The sequence below is a fragment of the Festucalex cinctus genome, chromosome 12 (genome assembly GCF_051991245.1).
Source record: "Festucalex cinctus isolate MCC-2025b chromosome 12, RoL_Fcin_1.0, whole genome shotgun sequence".
In the NCBI taxonomy this organism is placed as follows: Eukaryota; Metazoa; Chordata; class Actinopteri; order Syngnathiformes; family Syngnathidae; genus Festucalex; species Festucalex cinctus.
The window spans coordinates 14,648,064-14,658,940 of NC_135422.1; the positions used below are offsets into that span (position 1 = coordinate 14,648,064).

Consider the following 10,877-nt stretch of genomic DNA (forward strand, 5'->3'; position numbering starts at 1 on the left):
CATATTTGGTATGCATGTTGAAACCTCTCACTGGGGAAAAAAGTATGCATTTTGAAAGCATGGACCCAACAAGATTATTACACTTATTGGAAACTGAGGAAATAAACTAAAATTGAAAAACATTTTCGATAGCAAAACAAAATAAAAACAAGTTTGCTTAAAAAAAAAAAAATACTTGAAAGTGCATTTTATAGTTGGCAAACTAAAACTAACTACAATAGTGGCGAAAACTTCCTTTGTTTTCATCTTTTGTCAACTTGGTTTATCATCTTTTGGGGTTTAATTTAAATAAGTTTCAACAGGCAAATTGTTAAACAACTGATTAATCTCTTGTTCTGTCCTTAAAGGCAAAATCGTTCCATTTTGAGTTCTTTCGCCAGGAAAATTGTCGCCGGTGTGCTGTTTTTAAACAAATCATCTGTCAACATGCTATTATTTTGTGTGTGAATGTTGATGAGCCCGACGTGTGGGTATTAGTTTCCGTCAATTCCCCCGTTTAAGCTGCCACTCTTCTGCCAAAGCCCCCGAGAAGCATTAATTGGTCTCTGTGTGTGACACGACCTTTTGGAATATGCGCAAATCAACCTCCTCCAAGCAGGAAGGCCCAACTACCACGGCATATAAAAGGTACAAACTAGTCGTTTAGTTTTATTTGCCGTTTTGTCTGTAACTGCTTTTAAATGTCTTCTTTGTTGCAGCTTTAAGGCAGACAAATCCACCGAGTCTTTTCTTTTCCCCTCCGTGGCTGTTGCTACGACGACTGGCTCGTAGACCGGGAAGATGTGTCAATGTGGGCGTGTTAAGGGCGGTGACGATAAAGGTAGCGCCCTCGCCTTCAAAGTAAAAGACAATTGTGTTCTTGATGTATACTTTGTCCTCTTGACAGTCATACTTGACACATGATATGTTTTGTGAAATTAAAATTAGTTGAATTTCCTCTCGAACATCAACAACATCAAATAACATAAATTTTGTGAATTTGAACTTGAGTTTCAACCATTGTATGTCATGGCTTTTGTCTCATGGACCATACACTTAATTTGACACATGGTAAATGTTGAGCTATCAGTGTGATCTTTATTACTACTGTAGCATTTTTAGTGAATTTGAATGTGCAAAGGAAGTGTGTTTTATTGTGAAGGTGCGAGTGGTTGTGGGTCATGTAAAGATGTGCGTGTGATGTTAGCGAGGTTTTTTTTTTTTTTTTCTCCCCTCCACACATCACATCTGAGCCTCAAAGAGGAGGAAGCCTCTTGAGTTTCACTCCAACAAAACATCTCAGGAGATTTTTTTTTTGTCTTCATCACCTCCAAAAGAGTAAGTGATGCTGTGTTTTCATCTTTAAGCTGTAATATTTTTTTTATAGGTGTTTTATTGAAAGTCCTTTTATTTTGTTGATGTCTACCAGCGTCTTGAGTGGTCGGCCACAAAACCCTGAGATTTTTTTTGGTTTGTTTTGCAGCTCCTTGAGGGACATTTTTAGTTTTACAGTACTCCGCTTTGACTTTACACTTTACTACTTTTTTTCACGCTCTCTCTTTGTCGCCCTCTTTCACTTAACTTTTTTTTTTTTTTATAAAATTACAACTGCAAACTTGTCTGGGAAACAATACAACTTGTTTTTACTTGTATTAAGAAATTTAGAAAATTACCACTATCGTTTTGATGTATTATGTATGGTGAATATTTTTCACCGTAACAGAGCAATTTGTATTCATGTTATTACATTGTTTGCAATAAACTATTTTTTTGTAAAATGCCGACTATTTTCTTGTGAGACAACTTTTATTTATTTATTTTTATTTTTTCCATAAAAATTTAACTTTTTCACGTAATTAGAGCTTTTTTGGTGGGAAAATTATGCCTTTTTGCCACAATGGTCCCACTTGATTTTTGTAAAATTACAGCTATTCTCAACATTGAAATTTGTAAAATTACGTCGATTTATTTTCATAAAGATTAAGACTATTTTCTCATAATACAACTTTATTATTCAAATAATATGTTAATAATTTTGTTTTCGGAATATTATTAATTGTCTTCTTCTGTGTCCCAAAGACTTTTTTTTTTTCTTCTTTTTTTGTGGATGTTTTGCATCAAAGGATGGACAAGTACGAGAAGATGGGCAAGATCGGCGAGGGTTCGTACGGTGTAGTCTTCAAATGCCGCAACAGAAACTCGGGACAGATTGTCGCCATCAAGAAGTTTGTGGAATCCGAGGACGACCCCACCATCAGGAAGATCGCGCTCAGGGAGATCAGGATGCTCAAGGTCGGAACACACGCATAATTCTCATTTCAGCATCGTCTTTCAGCATTTAACAAGACTTGACCAGCTACAATTCATTGACGTTCAATGCAAAAATTCAAATATAAGTGGATGATGTTCCTAATGGAGTGTCAAGTAAGTGGTTTTTAGACAAGTAAAGCGAAAACAAATATATGCACAAAAAATGTTGTATTATAAGTAACTAAATATGTTTTTAATATTTGGAAAAAAATCTTAAAGGTGAAGTCAACCCAAAGATTTCCTTTACAAGAATATGTTGTATGTGCTCCACTAGTCTAAACAACATATAAGGATTCATATTGCGTTTGTGGAATATAAGTTAACGAGCAAAATTCACCCGTTTTTTTTTTTTTTATAAATCTATCTCAGAGGGTGGCCATTTTGCCAGTAGCTGTCGACTGACAATATCACAGTTGCTCAAGTCACAGCCAATCATTCCTCAGCTTCAGAAAACAGGTGAGCTGTGATTGGTTAACTGTGTTGTCATTTTCAGTCGACAGCAAGGGGCAAAATGGCCGTCCCCGGAGATGGACAAAAAACGGCTGGATTGTGCTGCTTGCTTAAAATTTCTCCGGCGCAGAAAAGTATAGGCTAATGGGAGGAGGGGCGTAGAAGATATTATTGTAAAGATTTTTGGGGTTGGAGTTTAACTTGCCATTTAATTTATCATTTAAATTGTAAATATTTTCAGAAAAAAGATTGGCATCCTAACATATTTTGATACGCAAGTAAATACCTTTATTTTAGTAAACTGAGATCGGTAGATTAATAAATAGATAACGTTCAAAGAAAATGCCATTTAAATGGGGGGAGGGAGGGGGGGGTGATCTAAACGATGAATGTAAAATCACTAAGTTTTGCCTCAGTTTTTGTTGCCAGGTGCCATTAGTATTTTTTGATTGATTCATAAATAAAATACTATTAAAAATGAAACACTTGTACTTGGTGCTACCCCCCCCCCCCCCCCCCTTTTAATCATGTTTTAGTAATATTTGGTATATACAGGACTGTCTCAGAAAATGTTAATATTGTGATGAAGTCCATTATTTTCTGTAATGGAATTAAATAAGCAAAATGCCATACATTCTGGATTCATTACAAATTAACTGAAATATTGCAAGCCTTTTATTATTTTAATATTGCTGATTATGGCTGACAGCTTAATAAAGAAAACTCAAATATCGTATCTCAAATTATTAGAATATTTCCTCAGACCAAGGGAAAAAAAAAAAGCCATAATCAGCAATACTAAAACAATAAAAGGCTTGCAATATTTCAGTTGATTTGTATTGAATCCAGAATATATGGCATTTCTGCTTATTTAATTGCATTACAGAAAATGATGGACTTTATCACTTTTTATTTATTATTTATTTACTTTTATTATTATTCTAATTTTCTCAGACAGTCCTGAATGACATATTAAAAAAAAAAGTGAAATATCTAAATTATGAGAGAAATTAAAAATACTGAAAATTGCAAAACCTATTTTTCAAAGCAAATATTTATTCATTTCGCTTCATTTAATAATTTGTTCTATCGTTTAAAAAAAAATAATTTTTTATGTCCATTGCGCAAAATTATCAGTATAAATATAATCTTTCCAAATGTATATTTTATTTAAGTAATGCATAAGTGACTTTTTTTTTCTTTTTTTTTAAATAAATACATGTTGGTGCAAAGCGAGTGTGATCTGGAATCCCAGTTGGGCTCTCCAGTTTGGAAGCGTGCCCGCCGCCTCGGATTGAGTCCAAGTGTCAGCCGCTCTACTTAATTAGTCATGCGGTGGCGGGTGGGAGTGGCAGACCATAAATACGGCAGGACCCTGGACTGGTATGGGGTCTTAGGGGGAGTCGGGGCTGTTGCCGGGGGCGACGCCAGCTTTATGGCCGCCCATTAACACTTTGGATTTAGTGGTAGGAACGGAAGGTGGACGTCTTACTACAGGACTCTCGCTCACTTCTCTGTCTCTGTGTGCACACGCACCCCCATGCAGCAACTGAAACACAGCAACCTGGTGAATCTGATCGAGGTGTTCCGCCGCAAGAGGAAGCTTCACTTGGTGTTCGAGTACTGCGACCACACGGTGCTCCATGAGCTGGACCGACACCCCCGAGGGTCAGCGTCACGCACACCGCATTCTCACCCCTGACAGTAACACATGAGTTGAAATTGTAATCTGAGCACATTGACAAATATAGTTGCATAACCATGATAGCCAACATTTTTGCGCTTATTGGCGCATTTGTAACGTATACAGACTGAACAAAAGGGGTGCAAGGACTGACCCTTGTGGGACACCACATTATGGCCATTCGAAGTCAGTGACAAGTTTATCCTCTTAAAAGTCAGTATTTCTTTTCTTTTGATACGATGATGACTATTTTTCTCAGGTGTATTTTGTGCTAGCCCGCTAACGAGCGGCGTAGCATGGCGGCAACAGCTCCGTGGCGGAGCCGTGCTGTGTACATTAGGATTATCTCCCCGGGACATACTGTATGTTCCCACCTTTTGTTGTTGGCGGTCTCCCGGGGAAGCTGACCCTCCCCACGGGAATGTTTGCGGTGACGCTCTGTGCCGATGGGGCGCCGTCAGCTGCCTGTTCGGGAGGAGGCGGATCTTGTTGTGAATTGCGCGTCACGTGGTGGGCGTCTCCGTGGCGACCCTGAAAAGATGGCTGCCCGTGAGCCTACACAGCTGCGTGCGGAGCGCGGCAATAAATCCATATTCGGTCAACGTGGCGGCGGCGGAGACGGCGCAGCAGACCCGAGTGGTTGTGAGTGGATATCGTGGTCTCTGATTGGATGCCGTGATCTTCTGGCAATGCAATGTTACTAATAATGTAGCTTAAAATTGAAAAATTATACTGTGACGTCATTTTCCGCCCATTTATTCACTCAGACTAAATTGGTTTTGGGGTTAATTGAAGAAAAATTAATAGAAGTTAAAAATAAATAAATACATAAATAAATAAAATAAAAACAAACATAACATTAGATTCATACTCTGCCAATTTTATCACTAAAATAAAATTAATATTTTGGTAAAATAAAAGCATTTTTTGTAAAATAAAAAAAATACTAAAATATAATTTTAATTAGAATAAAATACAAACATAAGTAAAATATAATGTGAAATTCAATTAATAATAATAATAATAATACATTTATTTAATCATTAATACAAATTTTAGACTATATTAATCATGAAAAAAAGGTTTTGAAATTATTTATCTTGGTGCTTTTTTTTTTGTTTTAAATATAAAAAAAAAACTTGCATTTCAACTGGCGTGTTTAGATTTTATATGCACTGCACTTTTTTTTTTTTTAATGTTTTATGTTAAGAATGAACCAGTCACATTCAAACTTATTAAATGGGAGTCATCATCACACACTTGGAACCATTTAAAGTGTCTGCTTTGCCCCAAATAAAGTTCAGCTGTTCTCGCCGACTTTTCCAGATTTTTTTTTCCTCCTTGCGTTTTGCTTTCTTACGCTGACGCTGACTTCTAATTGGAACTGTTCATAATTCGCTCCACCTTGACTTCATTCTGAACACAATGGCATGCCCACTAATTCGGGGTGTGCACACTTTTGCAACCAAATTATCGCTGGTGTTTATTTCTAATTTGTCCCGAGTTTTGCAGGGTATATGACAAATAAATTGTGGGAAAAAGTTTTGAAGTTATTTTTCCTTTTCCCATATTCCAAATATCCCAAATACTGCATCTGAACAGGGGTGTGTAGACTTTTTATATCGACGTATCGTATGACGTTGCTGAAAATGTTTGTTATTGTGTGCAGCGTTCCTGAACATCTGGTGAAGAGCATCACGTGGCAGACTCTTCAAGCCGTCAACTTTTGCCACAAGCACAACGTGAGTAAGCGCGCTTTCACACGTTGTTGCGTCACCGCTTTTTTTTTTTTTTTTTTTTTTTAACAAGCATTCCTTCCCCCACCCCTCCTGGGCCCGGCGGCACAAACACGCCGCCCGCTGACCCCCGGGTCCCCTTTTTTATTTATTTTTTTTTTTTATTTATTTTTTTTTACATGCGTTCTCTGATGGGGCCCGGCCAGTGTATCCACAGAGACGTGAAGCCCGAAAACATTCTCATCACCAAACAGCACGTCATCAAGCTGTGCGACTTCGGCTTCGCCAGGATTCTCAGTAAGCTCCAGGTCACAAGACCTTACATTTCTCTCATTTCTCACATTAAATAATTGGTTTATTGATTGATAAATATTTTTTAACGCACTACTAGGAATATTAAATAATTTCCATCCATCCATTTTCTTAACCGCTTGCTCCTCACAAGGGTCGCGATGGGTGCTGGAGCCTATCCAAGCTGGCTTTGGGCTGTAGGCAGGGTACACCCTGAACTGGTTGCCAGCCAATCGCAGATAATAAATAATAATTAATAGAAAAGATTTGTAAGATAAACAATTGGCTTTTTTTTTTATATGGTCTTATTATGCAGTTATTAATTTTCTATGTTTTATTCCATTATCTTATTAAATAATTGGCTTATTGATTTTAAAATTAAAAAAAACATAAATGCACTACTAGGAATATTAAATAATTAATAGAAAATAAACAATTGATTCATTTTATTCAAAAATTGTCAATTGTAATTCCATTGATTTTTAACAAAATAAGTACTGTTTCATTATTAAAAAATAACTATTTTACATCACTGTCATACACAACAAAGTGGAAATGTATGTTTTGTCTACATTTTAGAAATTTAGATTATAAATAATAAAATGAAAAATATCACCATTAGTAAAATGATTTTTTTTTTTTTTTTTTAACACACATCTGCTGTACAGTGTTCCCTCATTTATCACAGGTGTTACGTTCCAAAAACTACCTGCGATAAAATCCTGTAAATTACATCTATTTTTTCATTTGTTTTTTTTGTTTTGGTATGATTTTTACTTTATTATAAATGCTTTTTCATTCATCCTTTATGTTCTCTTTTTCATATACATTCATTTTTTTTCCATGAAAAGTTTGTTTTTGTTTTAATTGAATAATTTTATATGTCCCAGGTCGGACGTAAGATTTGAGAGATACGGCTGCGCTAAGACAAAAAATAAATAAAGCAAAAAGCATGCTGTTATAGAAAAAAAAGAAAGAAAGAAAAAAGGAAACTGTAAAAAAATCCGCGAAACAGCGAGGTTGCGAAAGATGAACCCGCGATAAACGAGGGAACACTGAAATAATTTAATTTTGTATTTATTTGACTCAATAATTGCTTATGAAAGCAGAAACAAAATGAGACTGAATTCTGCGTTTGTTCCTTCGTAGCGGGGCCGTGTGACACGTACACGGACTACGTGGCCACGCGCTGGTACCGCGCCCCTGAGCTGCTGGTGGGGGACACGCAGTACGGCCCCCCCGTGGACGTGTGGGCCGTCGGCTGCGTCTTCGCCGAGCTCCTCTCCGGCGTTCCGCTGTGGCCCGGCAAGTCCGACATGGATCAGCTCTACCTGATCCGCAAAACCCTCGGTCAGCTTTGCACTCTTACGAAATCTCTAAATAAAGATCCATCCAGGGTTAGAAATTGACACATGTGAAAAAATGTTTTTTTCAAATATTAATTTTTGTTCTTGTGTGTACAATAGGAGATCTGATCTGTCGCCATCAGCAGGTTTTCAGCACCAATCAGTTCTTCCACGGCCTCTCCATCCCGGAACCTCAACAGATGGTCCGAGCCCCATTAAAACTCCTTCACATTGGATTGCGCAATTTGTCTCTGTGACAAGTTTGAACACATTCGCAACTTTCTATTTTTTTGTGCCCCTCTTATTAGGAACCTCTGGAGCTGAAATATCCAAACCTCTCCCACCAAACGCTCGGTCTCATGAAGGTAGTGGCAACATTAGCACTTAAATGCATGTGTAGATTTGATTGCTTAATCAATTGATTTTGGGTACGCTTTAAACTCAGTCCACTTCCAGTCATTTTGACTGAAGCAATCCCCTTAATTCCGGCTGTTTTACTGGATTTTGACTGATTTTGGAAGGCCCACAGAATATTGTGTTCTATTGCTATAAAAATATGTAAAAGAAAGATCTTCTTTCATCAGGAAAAAACAATATATTTCTATCTGTATCCGTTTAGCAGCGATTAGCATTAGAATATAGCTAAGTTTCATCATCATTCACAAACTATTTAGAATTGTGTTTAATTGAGCGTTTTTTCAACATGGCCCTGGTTGGTCTCTTTGTTCTGCTGCCACCTGCTGGCCGTTTGTGTAATAACTACCATTTCTTCAACCGTTCTTTGCAGTTGAGAGGCTGCATCAAAGCCTTCTGTATGCTCTAGCATAAAAAACAACAACATATAAATACGTCTTTGGGACACTTAAAACATTTAAAATGGGATGTATTTATACGTTTTTGGGAGCAAATGAGTTAATATGTTTTTGTATGATTTATTGGATGGATTGCTTACTTTGTTTTGGATGGTCTCGCTTGAGTGTACCTAAAATGCTTTTAACTAGACATTTGCAATATCAGGAGAAATTGCGCATGAAGGCTGAAATGCTGAACGAATTTGTGGGTAAAAAAAAAAATACTGAATTTTTGACAAACTAAATATTTGGAAGGAGAAAAATCTTAACTCCAATGACGTGAATTATTTCAAGATGTTGAAATTGGTATTATGTGAATCGGAAAGGCGATGCATGTCAAAACAGTGCGAGGAATACATAAAATAGGAATAACCTATTGTTTATGTGTGTTTTGCTTTTAATCCTTCAAGTCAACCAAACGATAGTAATAATACATCAAATTCTTCTTGATGACGTCGTCAGGCTTGCCTTCGTATGAACCCGAGCGAGCGTCTTCCGTGCGAGCAGCTGCTGCAGCATCCTTACTTTGACAGTCTGCGACACAAAAACCAGGGAAACGCGGGTCACGATCGCCACGGCAACAGGAGGACCCGCCTGCCGCGCAAACACCTGGCCACCGGGGTGAGTCACGCTCTTCATCAAAAGATAAAGAGGAGATATTGCTCATGTACAATATATTTGACCGAAACTACGTGCAAAATATTACTCCCATCAAAAGAAAACATTCACAATATTGCTTTAGTACAATGCCTCAACAATAAAATAAAAATTTGGGGTTTTTTTCTACTAAAACTAAATCAAGAGTATACTAGAATTAAATGTTTTAATAACATAAAATGAGAAATATTACTTTGTGTGGTACAAAAAAATGTTTGTAAAATATTTGTGGATTAAAAAAAAATTACCAAGTATTTTTTACTCAAAGAAAAAAAAAAAGACTAAAGTACTTGTTTTTCTGAAAATAAACATTTTTTTAAAATACTAAAATGCACATTTTTATTACTCAGTATTTCATTAATCAATAAAAATATTACTATTAGAAGCAAATTTATTTATTGTATTGTTTACTCCCTTAAAATTGTACTAAAAACTAGTTTTCACTCAAAGAAAACATACTAAATACTTTTTTCTGAAAATAAACTTTTTTTTTACTAAAACACTTTTTAAGTACTAAAACACAAGTTTTTATTACTCAATAAAATTTGATTATAATTTTATTATAATAAAAATGGTGCTATTATAACATTTTTTGTATTCTTTACTTTCTTAGTAAAATTAAATGTTTTAATATAAAATATTTTTCATTTTATTCTTTACTTAGTAAAATTAAATGTTTTAATATAAAATAAACATTAATACAAATAATCTGTAGTAAAATTAAAAATGTATATAAAATATTTTTACTCAAAACATTACTAAAATATATCATTTTTACTGTAATGAAATAGAAATAATGTTTTTTTTTAACTAAAATATGAGCCTTGAAGTCATCACTCTATCATGTGACGTTGCTTCACGAGCATGACGTTGATGCTATTGTGGTTTGTGGTTGTCAGTGTTTGCCTCAGTTGACGGGCAGCAGCATCTTCCCTGCTCCGGATACCAGGAAGTACTACCACAACAACCTCAGCAAGTTCAACTACCACCTGCCTAACATCTAGAAGCTCATCAACAGGACTCAGGAAGTGACACAAAGCGCTGCAGCATTTTGTCTGTGACTTTTTGTCATATTATTATGCTTTTCAAACGTTAGCTAGATGATGAACGACAAGGAGCGTCACGTCATGTGACTCGGCGCTCCGCTCGTAAACGACATGGAAGGTTTTGCCAAATCTTCTGCACTGCAAGTCAAGTAGGACAACTTATTTATTGAAATCAGCACTTAAGTTGAAATGATCCCCCACCTTGGTGCTATGGACGTTCGCAGCCGTCTCGTTGTGGGAATGCCAAATTAATCATTAAAATATGAGCGCCCCAATTGAAGGCTCCTTTTATGGACTGTTAGCTATGGATCAAATGTTGCAGTACCACTTAGAACCTGTGGTGCGGGGGCAGTGTCGAGACCCAAAATCATCCTTTCCCATTGCTAGCTCCGTTAGCTGCGAAGGTTGAATTGACGTCACTGGAATCTCTTTAGTTAGTTTTTTTTTTTTTTTTTTTTTTTTTGTATTTATTTTTTTTTAATCATTTCTGAAAACGTTTTTTTTTTAATCATTTCTGAAACCGTTTT

At 36.2% G+C, this 10,877-nt stretch overlaps 1 protein-coding gene across 2 annotated transcripts; it reads left to right on the forward strand.

Moving 5' to 3' along the window:
* The first annotated feature begins 91 nt into the window (after positions 1-91).
* cdkl1 (cyclin dependent kinase like 1 (CDC2 related kinase)) lies at positions 92-10,822 on the forward strand. Of its 2 annotated transcripts, none has more exons than XM_077537859.1 (10): positions 92-1,317; positions 2,103-2,271; positions 4,286-4,407; positions 6,093-6,165; positions 6,366-6,456; positions 7,600-7,800; positions 7,917-7,999; positions 8,105-8,161; positions 9,110-9,268; positions 10,204-10,822. In XM_077537859.1, exons 2-10 carry the CDS (start codon positions 2,104-2,106, stop codon positions 10,306-10,308), a joined length of 1,059 nt encoding a protein of 352 aa, XP_077393985.1. In that variant the 5' UTR covers positions 92-1,317; position 2,103; the 3' UTR covers positions 10,309-10,822. The 2 variants fall into 2 exon arrangements, with proteins under 2 accessions (XP_077393985.1, XP_077393986.1); XM_077537860.1 differs by having other exon boundaries at positions 92-820.
* The last annotated feature ends 55 nt before the right edge of the window (positions 10,823-10,877 follow it).